General features: G+C 43.2%; 2 protein-coding genes across 8 annotated transcripts in view; both read left to right on the forward strand.

Moving 5' to 3' along the window:
* The window catches only part of LOC139547100 (uncharacterized), a 64845-nt gene extending 53342 nt beyond the window's left edge, over window positions 1-11503 (forward strand). The window contains 4 exon segments of the mRNA XM_071356147.1: window positions 9341-9443; window positions 9525-9809; window positions 10151-10814; window positions 11161-11503. Of these exon segments, the coding sequence (XP_071212248.1) occupies window positions 9341-9443; window positions 9525-9809; window positions 10151-10814; window positions 11161-11503 (1395 nt within the window).
* map2 (microtubule-associated protein 2) overlaps window positions 1-19556 on the forward strand; it is a 125950-nt gene that overhangs the window by 7078 nt on the left and 99316 nt on the right. The window lies entirely within an intron of this gene.

A 19556-nucleotide genomic window follows, 5' to 3' on the forward strand; every position in this document is an offset into this window, starting at 1 on the left:
TATAATCATTTGTATAATGCAAATTGACCCAAACTAAGCCCAATAAGAGATTATTTTCAAAAACAATCATTTCATAGCTTGATTACATTGAGACACGATCACCTATTTATTTATTCATGGAAATACTTGAACAGATCATTTTCAGCATAATTCTTGGTGAGTTTACTGTCTTTTTTTGACCAAGGTTGTTTTTTCTGTTGCTGTCCCCTGCTATGCATGTTGTTGTGGATGGGTGACCATGACACACACAAACAAGCACAGGGACGGTGGTTGAAGGTTGAGATTGGATGGCTTAATTGGGTCTAAATAATGAAGAGAACTCAGAGACACTTGATCTCTGCACTGTCAGTGGGTGTGTGTGTGTGTGTGTGTGTGTGTTAGAGTGTCTCATTCTTTCATTTTTGTATGTATAATGTTGTTATACAATTCAAGCTATAGCTGTGGATTCTAGATATGTATCTATGAATGAGAGAATGAAACTGCATCAGCAGAGTGTGTGGGCTGAGCCTGGGGGTGCAGAGGGGGACCACAGTGATGATTCATACTGTAGCATACTGGTATTATTACAAGCACTCTCTCACACACACACACACACACACACACACACACACACACACACACACACACACACACACACACACACACAAGCACCGCTCTCACTCTCTCTCACACACAAGCACCCCTCTCTCACACACAAGCACCTCTCTCTCTCACGCAAACACACAAGCATCTCTCTCTCTCTCACACACACACACACACGCACACACACACACAAGCACCGCTCTCACTCTCTCTCACACACAAGCACCCCTCTCTCACACACAAGCACCCCCCTCTCTCACGCAAACACACAAGCATCTCTCTCTCTCTCACACGCACACACACACACAAGCACCGCTCTCTCTCTCTCTCACACACAAGCACTTCTCTCTCACACACAAGCACCTCTCTCTCTCACGCACACACACAAGCATCTCTCTCTCTCACACACACACACACACACACACACACACACACACACACACACACACACACACACACACACACACACACACTTCTCTCTCGCTCACACACACACACACAAGCATCTCTCTCTCTCCCACACACACAAGGATCTCTCTCTCTCACAAACACAAGCACCGCTCTCTCTCTCTCTCTCACACAAGCACCGCTCTCTCTCTCTCTCTCTCTCTCTCTCTCTCTCTCTCTCTCTCTCTCTCTCTCTCTCTCTCACACACACAAGCACCTCTCTCTCTCACAAACACAAGCACCTCTCTCCCTCTCACACACACACACAAGCACCTCTCTCTCTCTACCTCTCACACAAGCACCTCTCTCTCTCTCACACACACACTCACAAGCACCTCTCTCTCTCTACCTCTCACACTCACAAGCACCTCTCTCTCTCTACCTCTCACACAAGCACCTCATCTATCGGTTCTGCCTCCCTCCCTTCTTCTCCTCCTCATTTCTCGTTAGTGGGAGTATCACAGTCTTTCATTTGTCTGAGGATGAGGGGATGGAGGGATGGTTGGAGGGGACACGACAGCCTTGTGTGTGGGCGCTGACTGCCTGTGTGTGTAGGCCGGTTAAGAGTGTATCATTACAGAGCCAGAGGGCCTTTTGAAATGGTTCCTCACTGTCCTACAGAGACAGATGGATCCCACCCACCCATCCACTCATGGTGATACAGACAGGGGACAGATGCCATGGTGATGATTGGTATCAGTCAGGATGCGTTCTAAATGGCATCATATTCCCTACTTTTGACCTGGGCTCGCAGGGCTCTGGTAGTGCACTATAAAGGGAACAGGGGGCCATTTGGAATTCATATTTCAGTCACATATGATTAAAGACGTACAGGAAGAGAGCAGATCCCGTCCCCATCCCTTAACTCATCCCTGAGAGTTTATGTACATCATTATTGTACTCAGTGTAAATCATTTTGGATAAAAGCATCTGCTAGTGGTATGTTCTATATGTTATGAATAGTGGTTTCTAAAAAACATCTTGTGACTTTCCGTCTATGAAACCCTTTAAATGTAAGTGTTGTTGTTAAAGACACACATTGATTAATTGGACATAGTTAAAGTCCGCTGGTATTTAATTGGACATAGTTAAAGTCCGCTGGTATTTAATTGGACATAGTTAAAGTCCTCTGATATTTAATTGGACATAGTTAAAGTCCTCTGGTATTTAATTGGACATAGTTAAAGCCCTCTGGTATTTAATTGGACATAGTTAAAGTCCGCTGGTATTTCATTGGACATAGTTAAAGTCCGCTGGTATTTAATTGGACATAGTTAAAGTCCTCTGGTATTTCATTGGACATAGTTAAAGTCCTCTGGTATTTAATTGGACATAGTTAAAGTCCTCTGGTATTTAATTGGACATAGTTAAAGTCCTCTGGTATTTAATTGGACATAGTTAAAGCCCTCTGGTATTTAATTGGACATAGTTAAAGTCCTCTGGTATTTAATTGGACATAGTTAAAGCCCTCTGGTATTTAATTGGACATCGTTAAAGCCCTCTGGTATTTAATTGACCATCGTTAAAGCCCTCTGGTATTTAATTGAGCATCGTTAAAGCCCTCTGGTATTTATTTGAGCATCGTTAAAGTCCTCTGGTATTTAATTGGACATAGTTAAAGCCCTCTGGTATTTAATTGGACATAGTTAAAGTCCTCTGGTATTTAATTGAGCATCGTTAAAGCCCTCTGGTATTTAATTGAGCATCGTTAAAGTCCTCTGGTATTTAATTGGACATAGTTAAAGCCCTCTGGTATTTAATTGGACATAGTTAAATCCCTCTGGTATTTAATTGGACATAGTTAAAGTCCTCTGGTATTTATTTGAGCATCGTTAAAGCCCTCTGGTATTAATTTGAGCATCATTAAAGTCCTCTGGTATTTAATTGAGCATCGTTAAAGCCCTCTGGTATTTATTTGAGCATCGTTAAAGTCCTCTGGTATTTAATTGGACATAGTTAAATCCTCTGGTATTTAATTGGACATAGTTAAAGTCCTCTGGTATTTATTTGAGCATCGTTAAAGCCCTCTGGTATTTATTTGAGCATCGTTAAAGTCCTCTGGTATTTAATTGGACATAGTTAAATCCCTCTGGTATTTAATTGGACATAGTTAAAGCCCTCTGGTATTTAATTTAGCATCGTTAAAGTCCTCTGGTATTTAATTGGACATAGTTAAAGCCCTCTGGTATTTAATTGGACATAGTTAAAGCCCTCTGGTATTTAATTTAGCATCGTTAAAGTCCTCTGGTATTTAATTGGACATAGTTAAAGCACTCTGGTATTTAATTGGACATAGTTAAAGCACTCTGGTATTTATTTGAGCATCGTTAAAGCCCTCTGGTATTTAATGTAGCATCGTTAAAGTTCTCTGGTATTTAATTGGACATAGTTAAAGTCCTCTGGTATTTAATTGGACATAGTTAAAGTCCTCTGGTATTTAATTGGACATAGTTAAAGCCCTCTGGTATTTAATTGGACATAGTTAAAGCCCTCTGGTATTTAATTGGACATAGTTAAAGTCCTCTGGTATTTAATTGGACATAGTTAAAGTCCTCTGGTATTTAATTGGACATAGTTAAAGTCCTCTGGTATTTAATTGGACATAGTTAAAGCCCTCTGGTATTTAATTGGACATAGTTAAAGTCCTCTGGTATTTAATTGGACATAGTTAAAGTCCTCTGGTATTTAATTGGACATAGTTAAAGTCCTCTGGTATTTAATTGGACATAGTTAAAGTCCTCTGGTATTTAATTGGACATAGTTAAAGCCCTCTGGTATTTAATTGGACATAGTTAAAGTCCTCTGGTATTTAATTGGACATAGTTAAAGTCCTCTGGTATTTAATTGGACATAGTTAAAGTCCTCTGGTATTTAATTGGACATAGTTAAAGTCCTCTGGTATTTAATTGGACATAGTTAAAGCCCTCTGGTATTTAATGTAGCATCGTTAAAGTCCTCTGGTATTTAATTGGACATAGTTAAAGCCCTCTGGTATTTAATTGGACATAGTTAAAGCCCTCTGGTATTTAATTGGACATAGTTAAAGCCCTCTGGTATTTAATTGGACATAGTTAAAGCCCTCTGGTATTTAATGTAGCATCGTTAAAGTCCTCTGGTATTTAATTTAGCATCGTTAAAGCACTCTGGTATTTAATTGGACATAGTTAAAGCACTCTGGTATTTAATTGGACATAGTTATAGCCCTCTGGTATTTAATGTAGCATCGTTAAAGCCCTCTGGTATTTAATTGGACATAGTTAAAGCCCTCTGGTATTTAATTTAGCATCGTTAAAGTCCTCTGGTATTTAATTGGACATAGTTAAAGCACTCTGGTATTTAATTGGACATAGTTAAAGCCCTCTGGTATTTAATTTAGCATCGTTAAAGTCCTCTGGTATTTAATTGGACATAGTTAAAGCACTCTGGTATTTAATTGGACATAGTTAAAGCCCTCTGGTATTTAATGTAGCATCGTTAAAGTCCTCTGGTATTTAATTGGACATAGTTAAAGTCCTCTGGTATTTAATTGGACATAGTTAAAGCCCTCTGGTATTTAATTGGACATAGTTAAAGCCCTCTGGTATTTAATTTAGCATCGTTAAAGTCCTCTGGTATTTAATTGGACATAGTTAAAGCACTCTGGTGTTTAATTGGACATAGTTAAAGCCCTCTGGTATTTAATGTAGCATCGTTAAAGTCCTCTGGTATTTAATTGGACATAGTTAAAGCCCTCTGGTATTTAATTTGACATAATTAAAGCCCTCTGGTATTTAATTGGACATAGTTAAAGCCCTCTGGTATTTAATTGGACATAGTTAAAGCACTCTGGTATTTAATTGGACATAGTTAAAGCCCTCTGGTATTTAATGTAGCATCGTTAAAGTCCTCTGGTATTTAATTGGACATAGTTAAAGCCCTCTGGTATTTAATTGGACACACTAAACTACGACTGTCAGTGTAGTTTATATCTTTATGTTTTTGCAGCATTCGTGTGTGTGTGTGCCTGGCCTTGTGTGTGTTATCCTTGATAGTTTTCTGGTCTTGATGGAACAATAGTCTGGTGTGAAGCCCTCAGGCCAAAAGCTGTCACAGAGCCCTCCAACTCCCACATCTCCTGTGATTCTCAAAGCATTTAATCTGAGAGAGTAGAGACTGGGCCTGTGTTCCAAATACCACCTTATTCTCTTTGTAGTGCACTACTTTTTACCAGGGCCCTATGGGAATATTGTACCATTTGGGATGCACCCTGAGCGTATAGCTACTGTTCCCAAAACACTGCTTGACAGATTCAGTGGATTTTCTAATGTGTTGAACGTTGAGCTCTTTTTGATGTTTGATGAGTGTGTGTGTTGTCTCTTCAGTCCCCTTGAGAACTACTGCCAACTGTAGAACAGTCATCAATCATCTATTTTATATTCTCTATTCTAACTTGTTGATGCTCCATGGGAATAGAATTAATAACAGCATTAAACTGTCTTTGATCACATTACACACCGTATCTTATTTTTAACTTCAAATATCTTTATTCTCCACGGTTCTTGTATGAAAGGTTTATTGATTTTCGAATTAATTTGATGTTACGTGTATTACATGGACTGTAACATAATGGGTAGTAAATGGCATGGTTTTGTAATCCTGGTTTTGTTCACTTTGGACTTTCCAAACCCCAAATATACTTGAGGGAGTTTGATAGGCCTTATAGGCCGCGTCCCAAGAGGCATGCTATCCCCCATCGGTCCCTGGTCAAAATGAATGCACTAGATGGGGAATTGGGTGCCGTTTTGGATGTAGACAAAGTCATTGCTCCGATACTGTACTCTGAATATAATGGAGATATAATCGTGGTTCCCTTCCCTCCCTGGGTCCTAGTGGCCATAGTGTGTGAGAGAGGAGGTCACATAAGGTGACAATGATGTCAGGGTTGGTGTGTGTCTTGAAATCCCTCTTGTTTTTTGTCCAGAGCCCCTCATTCTCCTGTGCTGCTATGCCCTGGTCACCTCATTACAGAACCATTACAACAGAATGACTGGCTACAACACATTATTACACAGGCAGCGGGTAGGTGTGAAGAGAGCGCTGTGTTCATCTTATGATACAAACTAATGGACAAACAACGAACCCTGACCTTTGGGTGGCAGGTGGTTAAGAGTGTTGGGCCAGTAACCAAAAGGTCACTGGTTCAAATCCACTAAATTGCTCTGGATTAGAGTGTCTGCTGGTTCCCCAGACTGTGTGGATGCTTGCATGCATGCACACTTTATTCTCCATGTCATTGGGATTTTAAAAACAGCCATGTTGCTTTATGGACCAAAATCACTTGTCTCTAGGCTCCATCACTCAGTCAGTCACAGTAATCATACCAACCCAAAATGAATGGCAAAGATAAGCACTGTAAATATGTCAATTAAAATGGTGCTTATCTTTTCCATTCATTTTGATTGTGAGTGTAACATATACTGTATATGCACCCCAAACCCCCCTTTTCACTCTAAGTGTGTCCCCTCTCGTCAAAATTAGTGCACTATATAGGGAGTAGGGTGCCATTTGGGACACATACATATTCAGAATTATAGCCCAAGTCCCATCATTGTGTTTATTTTAGACTGGTGTCCCTCGGCTCCCATCCCTACATGGGTTAGCAGTGTCATGGTTAGGGGATGGGTACTGGGTAGTCTGGTTAGGTAGCACTAGTTTTGATACAGTATAGATACTAATCTGTTACCATCTGTTATTGTAGGACCAAGGTCTAGTCTGTCTGTCTGCAGGCACTCGGGTGAACCCACCCCACACTACACCCTACAGACATATTGTACCATCAATGAGAGGCCATGGTAAGGAACCATAACACAATGCACTGGTAATGAAATCATCTGGATTAAACCACAGGATTAGATGTGATTAAATGTGAGAAGGAACCCCCTCTTTAAGAGGAAATGACAGGATTAACAGACGGAATATAGGAAGAGAGGAAAGGACAGTGTTACTTCAGAGACAGGGGTACGTCCCCCTGAGAGCGAGTGGGGGAGGAGAGGAGCTGGGGTGTTGTATCAATTGGTCTGATATGGTGGTCTTCTCTCTGTGGAACCATACAGTATGGCTATTGTGTTGATAATTGTGTCCATATAGCAACACACTGAAATACGAACTGCCAATGGCTTTCTTGTAGTCATCCTCATACATCCATTATCTGATTGCGTCCCAAATGGCATAAGGCTCTGGTCAGAATTAGGGCGCTACATATGGAATCGGGTGCTGTTTGGGACGCAGGCCTATTCCCTGACTGTCAATGCAGACACTGGCTGTTCTGTTGCTGTGTTCTCTGTGTTTTGTGGTGCCTGACCACAGCACATGTGTGGTTTTCTCTTGTTTTCAACTGAACACATGCACGCACACACATATGCACGCACACACACACACACACACACACACACACACACACACACACACACACACACACACACACACACACACACACACACACACACACACACACACACACACACACACACACACACACACACACACAGCACATGTGTTTATGTGGTTATCTGGTTTTCAGCTGAGGAACAGAGCAGTAGCAGAGGGAGGGAGGAAAAGTCCTTGAGAAAGAAATCAACTAAAAGTGTATGTATCCTGACGGCTAGCTGTCTATATATAGTCAGTGGCAGTGCTGACAATGCATATTAGGGATATCCTTGGAAATGCAACTCAACCGCAAGTGTGTGTGGTTGTTTTTCTGCAAATATGTATATACTGTATTCTATACTATCTATTGCATCTTAGCCTATGCCGCTCTGACATTGCTCATCCATATATTTATATATTCTTATTCAATTCCTTTACTTAGATTTGTGTGTATTAGGTATTTGTTGTGGAATTGTTATATATTACTTGCTAGATATTGCTGCATTGTCGGAACTAGGAGCACAAGCATTTCGCTACACTCGCAATAACATCTGCTAACCATTTGTATGTGACCAATAAAATGTAATTTGATTTGATTTGAGCAGCTGCTGTGACAAAGCAGAGGTAAAGTTAAGCTTAGATCTGGAGGGGTGGGATGGGATAAGAGCCATGCCCTGGTGACGAGGAGAAAGCAGAGGAAAGCTTATTTAGATCTGGAGGGGTGGGATGTGATAAGAGCCATGCCCTGGTGACGAGGAGAAAGCAGAGGAAAGCTTATTTAGATCTGGAGGGGTGGGATGGGATAAGAGCCATGCCCTGGTGACGAGGAGAAAGCAGAGGAAAGCTTATTTAGATCTGGAGGGGTGGGATGGGATAAGAGCCATGCCCTGGTGACGAGGAGAAAGCAGAGGAAAGCTTATTTAGATCTGGAGGGGTGGGATGGGATAAGAGCCATGCCCTGGTGACGAGGAGAAAGCAGAGGAAAGCTTATTTAGATCTGGAGGGGTGTGATGGGATAAGAGCCATGCCCTGGTGACGAGGAGAAAGCAGAGGAAAGCTTATTTAGATCTGGAGGGGTGGGATGGGATAAGAGCCATGCCCTGGTGACGAGGAGAAAGCAGATGAAAGCTTATTTAGATCTGGAGAGGTGGGATGGGAATCATGTTGACCTGGTGAAAAGAGACTCCCTTTAGAGGTGGTTTCCTGTCCCAGAAACCCTGTGTACTCGTTTCCTCTTCCTTGAAGAACAAGGAGGCCCCCAGACCCAAAATCACCATTTACCCATGGGGACTCCTGTTAGAATGTTTAAAAGCCTTACTGTGGAGTTTATCAAAATGGACCCCTTATGACTATATTCTCTCCTGGTAAAGACATTTTGTATTATTCTGATGGATTGGCTGTGGTGTGTGTGTACTTGTTTTCCTACCTTATCAGGACCCCAATGTCCTAACTATTCATGCACATGTTCTGACAAGGTAGGAAAATAATAACTTTTTTGAAAAGTCAGGACTTTTTTCATTTCCTGGATTTATTTAAATGCTATTTTAAGTTTAATGGTTAGGTTCGGGTGTAAGGTTCTGCTTTTCTTTTCTTAGTTAACTTTGTGTTCTTTTTCTTTGTGTTCTTGAACGTAGCCCTGTTTCTTTGTGTTCTGGAACGTAGCCCTGTCTTTCATTTTTGTTCATTGATTTCACACGTGTTCGTTTCTCTCCTGGTCTCATCAGCTCCCTATTTAGTTCAGTTCTTTCTGTTTGTATGGTTATGAGGTATTGTTTGTTTTTGACTGCCTACCTGTGTTTGACCATTTTCTGCAACCACGATTCCTGCCTTCTGCGAAGGTTTAATAAACATCTGCCACACTCTGCGTGTGAATCTACACCTTGTTCTCTCTGAGTCTGCATTACAGAATACCTCACCTAAAAATTCAGCGGAGCTACAGCGACGCCTAACCCAGCAAGAGGAAATCTGCCATCTTCTCCGCCAGCCTATCCCTACTCCTCCGATGGCCGGTATCATAACCCATAGCCCTCCTTCATTCATACCAATGCCTGGAAAGTATGACGGTTCACCGTTGTTGTCTCTACTCACAGGCAAAGCCCTGGATTGGGCCACCACCATATGGACTGCCAACAGCACAGAACTCGGATCCGAGACCCATTTCCACACCCTCTTCAAAGAGGTATTCGATCACTCTCCCTCCGGTCGTCCTATAGGAGACCTCCTCATAGAACTTCAACAAGGACGCAATTCAGCTGCCGAGTATGTCCTCAAGTTCCACACCATGGCTGCAACGAGTGGATGGAATGAGGCTGCTCTACTTACCGTCTACCAAAGAGGGCTCAACAGGGAACTTCAGGTGGAGCTGGCCTGTAGAGGTGACCTTCAGGATTTAAATCAATACATTCATGTCCATCTCCATTGACCACATCGTCGACCGCCAAAGAACTCTGCCACCCAGGAACCCGAAACCTTCTCTTTCCATGATCCCGTCCGAGTCTTCCAGAGCCCATGCAGTTGGGCCATGCTCCTCTCCCGTGTATCGAACGTCAAAGGCGGATACAAGAAGGGCTCTGCCTAAACTGTGGAGGGAAAGATCATCTACTCAGCCATTGCCCTCTTCGCCCCCCACGGAGAGATGAGAAGGGTCCCTCCGCTGCCATGCAGGTAGGCGTGTCCTTATTTCTAAATATCTCCCAGAAGCAATTCTCCGTCCCAGTATTGATAACCGTGAAGGGGCTTACCAAGTACGTAGAGAGCTTGATGGATTCGGGGGCAGCAGGTAATTGTATCGATTACCAGCTAGTACAAGAGCTTGACATTGATCTAACACCTGTCACCCCTCCCTTAAGGATTAACACCCTGGACAGGCAGCCATTGTGCACAGGTTTCATTACGAACCTGACACAGAGCGTCACCCTCCAGGTTGGAGTCTTCCACACCGAAACCATTCAACTGATGGAACTCTCATCCCCAAACAGCCACTCATCCTCGGACACCCCTGGCTTTGTCCTCATGACCCCGCCATCTCATGGCAACCAGGAAGAACTACTGTCTTGGTTTTCTACCTGCTTCTCCAGTTGTCTCAGCCTACCCTGCAGAGCCACCACCATTGAGGACTCTGCCTCTGCAGTGCCACCCACCATACCATCTGAAATCACCCAGTACAGCAAAGTCAAGGCCTCCACTTTGCCACCACATCGCCAAGGAGACTGTGCTATAGACTTACTCCCTGGAGTGTCCCCACCGACGGGCAGTGTTTACCCTCTATCTATCCCGGAAAATGAGGCAATGGAGAACTACATTGATGAATCACTCAAACGGTTTCATTCGTCCTTCTTCCCCGGCTGCGTCCAGCTTCTTCTTCGTTTGGAAAAAAGAACGTTGGTCTCCGTCCATGTATTGATTATCGTTCCCTGAATGACATCACGGTCAAGAACCGTTTCCCTCTTCCTCTGATCCCCGTGACCCTTAAACAAGTGAGCTGCGCCAACATCTATACTAAACTCGACCTGCGAAGTGCATATAACCTTGTCCGTATACGTGAAGGCGACAAATGGAAGACGGCCTTTATCACTGCTCGAGGGCACTACAAATACCTGTTCTTGCCCTACGGCCTTAACGAATGCCCCCGCCGTCTTCCAATCCTTTATGAATAAGGTTTTCCAGGATATGATCAACCACTTTCTCATCATCTACATTGATGACATCCTGATTTACTCCCTGAAGGAACACATACAGCATGTGCAAAAGGTTCTTCAACGACTCCTTGACCATAACCTTTAAAGAAGAAAAGAGCGCCTTCCATGTAAGCTTCGTACTGACACCTGGAGGGGTCTGCATGGATGAGAACAAAGTCACCGCCGTCGGTAACTGGCCCAAACCCACCACCGTTAAGGAACTCCAACGTTTCATTGGGTTCTCCAACTACCATCGCTGGTTCATTCGGCACTTCAGTTCTGCTGCTGCCCTTACCAAAAGACCGGACCCTTCAATGGACCGATACCGCCCTGACTGCGTTCAACAACTTGAAACGCCTCTTCACGTCAGCTCCTGTCCTTCGCCAACCTGATCCGACCCTTCCTGTCACCCTGGAGGTGGATGGTTCTGCTTTTCTTTTCTTAATTAACCTTGTGTTTTTTATTTGTGTTCTTGAGCGTAGCCCTGTTTCTTTGTGTTCTGGAACGTAGCCCTGTCTTTTATTTTTGGTCATTGATTTCACCTGTGTTCGTTTCTCATCAGCTCCCTATTTAGTTCAGTTCTTTCTGTTTGTATGGTTGTGAGGTATTGTTTGTTTTTGCCTGCCTGTGACCACGATTCCTGCCTTCTGTGAAGGCTTAATAAACATCTGCCGCGCTCTGCGCGTGAATCTACACCTTGTCCTCCCTGAGTATGTATTACATCAGGGTTTAAGGTTAGTGTTAGGGAAAATTATTATAATAATTTTTTTAATGGTCAAACATTTTTAGTCCCCAAAAAATCCTGAAATTTCACGAAAACAAAGCAGTGTGGGTGATTGGGAATTGGCTGCTCAGTTTTACCGTATTTAGCTCTGGTTGTTTCACCTCGCTGGTTGAGGGTATTGTCTCCCACAGGGTGAAGAGGAGAGCGCTACTCTGGCTTCCAAATGGTTACAGACATAAGTGTAGTTTTTCTTTCTCTGGCTCGTTCTCTCTGCCATTCTTTTCATTCTTCCTCTATTGTCTCCTCTCTCACTCCATCCCTCTCTAAGTCTGTCTTTGTTCATTATGTGGGCTATGGTGGTTAAGTAAAGATCCCAGGTATAATGTTATCCTTTGTGTGGTCTCACAAAGCAGGCCTATATGGTTGGTAAATTAAACTATCTATTGTTTTCATTGTTTGTGGGTTAAGGTAAAGGAGACATGGCCAGGAGGGTCAGAATGACAGAATCTAGCTTGTCCTTTTGTATGGCTGGCATCATTCAATCAAATCCTATTGATGGTTAGGAAGGAAGGACATTTCTGTCAGGGTCTTTGGTTGCTCCCCAAATGGTACCCTGTGGTCAGAAGTGCACTATAAAATACATAGGGTACCATTTGGGACACAGCCCTAGGCTCTCTCTATAAAGACCCTTTACTGCTACGACACTGGCTGTTATTGGTCGCCATGGAGACTGAGTCTTGACGTTGTCGTGGAAACAGAGTTGTTAGCTGCAGTGGGCAGCTTCTCGATTCGCCGCCCACGACCGTCCATAGCAGCTAGGCTTTTTACTGAGGTAGGCAAATCGCAGCATGCAGTTTGACATGCTGAAGGTCCTGGACAGAACCACACAGTAGAGAGCGAGGTCTAAACCGTCACTGGAGTGGATTTGATAGTGTTGTCTGACATTCATTGATCACCACACAATCATGATCACAGTAGCGGTGCATGGGTAAAATCACTGGGGAAGCCAAGCCAATAAAAAAACATATTACAGCCCACGTTGTGATATTTGCGTTATTTGCTCTTTAACCCATTCATTCAGGCACCACCGTGATATGCAGTGAAGCCCTGAGCCTGTGACAACAAAGACAGTCCACAGTGGCGGAATAAATTCAACTACACATGTTTGTTTCATCACAAAACTGGAGAGCAACATCTGTCCGGTGAAGTCCACAAAGCAAATATTGCACATAACAAACAGTTATATGACCTGCAGCATGTTCAAGCAAATTTATGTTTTAGACCGTTTACTAAACAACTACTGATTTAGAACCACAGAGTTACTGCAAGTCAGCACAAAGACAACAGGACCACTGCCTCCGCTATTCCAGCACCATTTCAACTTAAACATTTAAACATCAAATCAACAAGGCTCTATATGCTTAGTTTAATACACTGAAAACAAACTTAAAGATACCAAAAACAATTTTGTCCAATCAATTTGCTAAATATCATATGGCTGCCCATGGTACTGATTTCTGTGTGTGTGTGTGCAAGAAAGAAAAACATTGGCCCCCTACTTGTAGACTAGTTGAATGCCAATGCCATCCTCTCTTTCATGTTGTCAAAACGGTCTATGACTCTACCATGCAGTACACTTTTACTTTTTGTTTTCATAGGCTACCTAGCTAAAATGCATCCTCGCATGGGCAAAAATGAATCAGCTAAGTTAGTTAACTAACTAATTAGACTACGTTGAACTTCGCTCATCAGGCCTGTGGCACAGTATATTAATTTATGGTTAGATCAGAATCGCCGTCATTATCATTGGCCTGTACAGAGAATGGCTTAGTAAAGGGATGATTTACTAAGGCGGTGACCCGTTCCTGTAGGTTCATGCTCTACAACATTCGCAGAGTACGACCCTGCCTCACACAGGAAGCGGCGCAGGTCCTAATCCAGGCACTTGTCATCTCCCGTCTGGATTACTGCAACTCGCTGTTGGCTGGGCTCCCTGCCAGTGCCATTAAACCCCTACAACTCATCCAGAACGCCGCAGCCTGTCTGGTGTTCAACCTTCCCAAGTTCTCTCACGTCACCCCGCTCCTCCGCTCTCTCCACTGGCTTCCAGTTGAAGCTCGCATCCGCTACAAGACCATGGTGCTTGCCTACGGAGCTGTGAGGGGAACGGCACCTCCGTACCTTCAGGCTCTGATCAGGCCCTACCCCCAAACAAGGGCACTGCGTTCATCCACCTCTGGCCTGCTCGCCTCCCTACCTCTGAGGAAGTACAGTTCCCGCTCAGCCCAGTCAAAACTGTTCGCTGCTCTGGCACCCCAATGGTGGAACAAACTCCCTCACGACGCCAGGTCAGCGGAGTCAATCACCACCTTCCGGAGACACCTGAAACCCCACCTCTTTAAGGAATACCTAGGATAGGATAAAGTAATGCACTATTGTAAAGTGGTTGTTCCACTGGATATCATAAGGTGAATGCACCAATTTGTAAGTCGCTCTGGATAAGAGCGTCTGCTAAATGACTTAAATGTAAATGTAAATGTAAATGATTTAACAAGCTAGCTACTAAACAATCATGTCAGTTTGAACAGCTGTTTCCCTCGTGCGCAGTATTTCTCCGGTGAGATTCAGCCACTTGTGAATTGACAGAAAAGTAGGAAAACAGAGAGACGAGAGAGAAATTATTTTATAAATCCTGGCTTCTCTTGGTTATCCCTGAATACACGCCACTGCATGATCAGATATAAGGGTTTAAAGTTGTCTGTTCGTTAGCACGCAAAATTTGGTTCTGAGTTCCGAGATTAGGGTTAAACTGGAATACATTTTGGTTTTACATTTTACATTACATTCCATACAAGGTTTTCTCCATCTCTCTCTCAACCCCCACATATCTCCTAGCAGTTTATTCATTCATTAGGAGTGTATTGCTTTGTGCAGTTATGCGGTACTTAATGGTTGTCATTCTGTATTTTTATTGCTCCCTTGGTAGGTGGATATGGATATGTGACACTGATAGCTGCGCAACACACACACACACACACACACACACACACACACACACACACACACACACAGGATACTGGAAGCTGGGGTTGTTGTACCAATAATGTATCTAACCACTCAGATGTGGACAGTCTGCAGACTGCAGACCTGAAAGAGGTGATTTATTAAAATTGGTGTACTGTATTGTGGGATTAACAACACTCACAGTACAACACCATGGTGGGTTTACTCTTTTTGATCAAGTGAAAATTAACCACCTCAACAATTTCAGTTTACTCTTACCACGTGGGATTTATAGTTAAGAACAAATTTGTATTTACAATGACGGCCTACCCCGACCAAACCCTAACACGGATGACACTGGGCCAATTGTGCTCTGCCCCATGGGACTCCCAATCACGGCCGGTTGTGATACAGCCTGGATTCGAACCAGGGTCTGTAGTGACGCCTCTAGCATTGAAATGCAGTGCCTTAGACCGCTGCGCCACTTGGGAGCCCAAATGGAGAGAGCCTCAGCTCTCAGGGATGTTACAGCCTGCCACTGATTGACAGTGAATGGGCCAAGTTGCAAGTGTGTGTGTGTGTGTGTGTGTGTGTGTGTGTGTGTGTGTGTGTGTGTGTGTGTGTGTGTGTGTGTGTGTGTGTGTGTGTGTGTGTGTGTGTGTGTGTGTGTGTGTGTGTGTGTGTGTGTGTGTGTGTGTGTGTGTGTGTGTGTGTGGAGGGAGTAGTAAGTTCATTAACTCAACAGAGTGTAGTTGAGTTGTTGGTTGAACTCCCACGCAGACAGCATTGTAAAAAGCTGTGAAACATTCTGCGTCATTGTATAGAGCAGCAGAAAATACAGTTGAAGTCGGAAGTTTACATACACCTTAGCCAAATACATTTCCACTCAGTTTTTCACAATTCCTGCCATTTAATCCTAGTAACAATTCCCTGTCTTAGGTCAGTTAGAATCAACACTTTATTTTAAGAATGTGAAATGTCAGAATAATAATAGAGAGAATGATTTATTTCAGCTTTTATTTCTTTCATCACATTCCTAGTGGGTCAGAAGTTAACATACACTCAATTAGTATTTGGTAGCATTGCCTTTAAATTGTTTAACTTGGGTCAAACGTTTCGGGTAGCCTTCCACAAGCTTCCCACAATATGTTGGGGGAATTTTGGCCCATTCCTCCTGACCGAGCTGGTGTAACTGAGTCAGGTTTGTAGGCCTCCTTGCTCGCGCACACTTTTTCAGTTCTGCCCACAAATTTTGTATGGGATTGAGGTCAGGGCTTTGTGATGGCCCCTCCAAAACCTTGATTTTGTTGTCCTTAAGCTATTTTGCCACAACTTTGTAAGTATGCTTGGGGTCATTGTCCATTTGGAAGACCCGTTTGCGACCAAGCTTTAACTTCCTGACTGATGTCTTGAGATGTTGCTTCAATATATCCACATAATATTCCTTTCTTCATGATACCATCTATTTTGTGAAGTTCACCATTCCCTCCTGCAGCAAAGCACCCCCACAACATGATGCTGCCACCCCCGTGCTTCACAGTTGGGATGATGTTCTTCGGCTTGCAAGCCTCCCCCTTTTTCCTCCAAACATAATGATGGTCATTATGGCCAAACAGTTCTATTTTTGTTTCATCAGACCAGAGGACTTTTCTCCAAAAAGTACCATCTTTGTCCCCATGTACAGTTGCAAACCGTAGTCTGGCTTTTTTATGGCGGTTTTGGAGCAGTGGCTTCTTCCTTGCTGAGCGGCCTTTCAGGTTATGTCGATATAAGACTCGTTTTACTGTGGATATAGATACTTTTGTACCTGTTTCCTCCAGCATCTTCACAAGGCCCTTTGCTGTTCTTCTGGGATTGATTTCCACTTTTCGCACCAAAGTACGTTCACCTCTAGAAGACAGAACGTGTCTCCTTCCTGAGTGGTATGATGGCTGCGTGGTCCCATGGTGTTTATACTTGCATACTATTGTTTGTACAGATGAACGTGGTACCTTCAGGCATTTGAAAATTGCTCCCAAGGATGAACCAGACTTGTGGAGGTCTACAATTTTTTTTCTGAGGTCTTGGCTGATTTCTTTTCATTTTCCCATGATGTCAAGCAAAGAGGCACTGAGTTTGAAGGTAGGCCTTGAAATACATCCACAGGTACACCTCCAATTGACTCAAATTATGTTAATTAGCCTATCAGAAGCTTCTAAAGCCATGACATAATTTTCTGACATTTTTCAAGTTGTTCAAAGGCACAGTCAACTTAGTGTATGTAAACTTCTGACCCACTGGAATTGTGATACAGTGAATTATAAGTGAAATAATCTGTCTGTAAACAATTGTTGGAAAAATTACTTGTGTCATGCACAAAGTAGATGTCCTAACCGACTTGCCAAAACTATAGTTTGTTAACAAAAAACTTGTGGAGTGGTTGAAAAACGAGGTTTAATGATTCCAACCTAAGTGTATGTAAACTTCTGACTTCTGACTCAACTGTATGTTTAACTTCCCTGAGCCCACAGGCCACTGTTCCAAATGGCACCCTATTTAGTGCACTACTTCGATAGAGAATAGGCTGCCATTTGGAACGCAGCCCAGGCGGTGGCTAGAGACCTTTTGATGTTTTCCACGGAAAACTGTTGTGATGTTTTTTTATTAGGCACTATAACCTCCTCATATATATTTTCTATGGAAGCAAAGTGCCACACAATAAGCTACTCTGTAACCCTGCGGCGGTCAAAAACATGACCGAGAGAGAGAGAGAGACTGAACGTATCCTGAGAGGAGAGGAAGATGACTGTGTTCCTAATTTTCTTCTGAGACTGTCACTACAGATGCTTGCAGAGCCTCCGCTCCAGAGGAATGTTGTGAGAGGAGTGGCTGCCTGGAAGTGAAGTTAGAGAGCTTGTTATGTGTTTGTGGTGTTGATTTAGATTGAGGGCTCGTGAGAGGGTGACGCATGAGAGAGGGCGAGAGAGAATATAGCAAGAGCAAAGACACACAGAGGGAGCGAAAGAGAGAGGGTGGGAGAAGGAAAGAGAAGAGACATGGAGAGGGTGGGAGAAGGAAAGAGAAGAGACATAGAGAGGATGGGAGAAGGAAAGAGAAGAGACAGAGAGAAAGAAAGTGTGGAAGATGGAAAGAGATGACAGAGCGAAAATGAGAGATGGAAAGAGCAGAGACAGAGAGAAAGGGTGGGAGAAGGAAAGAGAAGAGACATAGAGATGATGGGAGAAGTAAAGAGAAGAGACATAGAGAGGAAGAAAGTGTGGAAGATGGAAAGAGAAGAGACAGAGAGAAAGGGTGGGAGATGGAAAGAGAAGAGACAGAGAGAAAGTGTGGAAGATGGAAAGAGATGACAGAGCGAAAGTGAGAGATGGAAAGAGAAGAGACAGAGAGAAAGTGTGGAAGATGGAAAGAGATGACAGAGCGAAAGTGAGAGATGGAAAGAGAAGAGACAGAGAGAAAGGGTGGGAGATGGAAAGAGAAGAGACAGAGAGAAAGGGTAAGAGATGGACAGAGAAGAGACAGAGAGAAAGGGTAAGAGATGGACAGAGAAGAGACAGAGAGAAAGGGTAAGAGATGGACAGAGAAGAGACAGAGAGAAAGGGTAAGAGATGGACAGAGAGAAAGGGTAAGAGATGGACAGAGAGAAAGGGTAAGAGATGGACAGAGAAGAGACAGAGAGAAAGGGTAAGAGATGGACTGAGAAGAGACAGAGAGAAAGGGTAAGAGATGGACAGAGAAGAGACAGAGAGAAAGGGTAAGAGATGGACAGAGAAGAGACAGAGAGAAAGGGTAAGAGATGGACAGAGAAGAGACAGAGAGAAAGGGTAAGAGATGGACAGAGAAGAGACAGAGAGAAAGGGTAAGAGATGGACAGAGAAGAGACAGAGGGAGTGAGAGAAAGATGGAAAAACGAGAGGGAGAAAAGAGAGAAACGAGAGAGGGCAGGCTCCACCCACACACCTCTATTGAAGTATCAGCCCTGCTCTGGGAACTATCCAAGCTCTGACTCACTCCATACACCCAGCAGTAACCATGTGTTGTTGAGCTTTTTACCTTCACACTGCAATACATACAGTACCATTCAAAAGTTGGAACACACCTACTCATTCCAGGGTTTTTCATAATTTTTTTACTATTTTCTATATTGTAGAATAATAGTGAAGTCATCAAAACTATGAAATAACACATATGAAATCATCTAGTAACCAGAAAAGTGTTAAACAAATCAAAATATATTTTATATTTGAGATTTTTCAAAGTAGCCACACTTTGCCTTGATGACAGCTTTGCACACTCTTGGCATTCTCTCAACCAGCTTCATGAGGTAGTCACCTGGAAGGCATTTCAATTAACAGGTGTGCCTTGTTAAAAGTTAATTTGTGTAATTTATTTCCTTCTTAATGCGTCTGAGCCAATCAGTTGTGTTGTGACAAGGTAGGGCTATCTTCTGTATACCACCCCTATTTGGTAAAAGACCAAGTCCATATTATGGCAAGAACAGCTCAAATAAGCAAAGAGAAAGGACAGTCCATCATTACTTTAAGACATGAAGGTCAGTCAATCTGGAAAATTTCAAGAACTTTGAAAGTTTCTTCAAGTGCAGTCGCAAAAACCATCAAGCGCTATGATGAAACTGGCTCTCATGAGGACCGCCAGAGTAGGTGAACGGATGATCTTCGCATGTGTGGTTCCCACCGTGAAGCATGGAAGAGGAGGTGTGA

This window comes from Salvelinus alpinus, chromosome 20, assembly GCF_045679555.1.
Source record: "Salvelinus alpinus chromosome 20, SLU_Salpinus.1, whole genome shotgun sequence".
NCBI classification, from domain to species: Eukaryota; Metazoa; Chordata; class Actinopteri; order Salmoniformes; family Salmonidae; genus Salvelinus; species Salvelinus alpinus.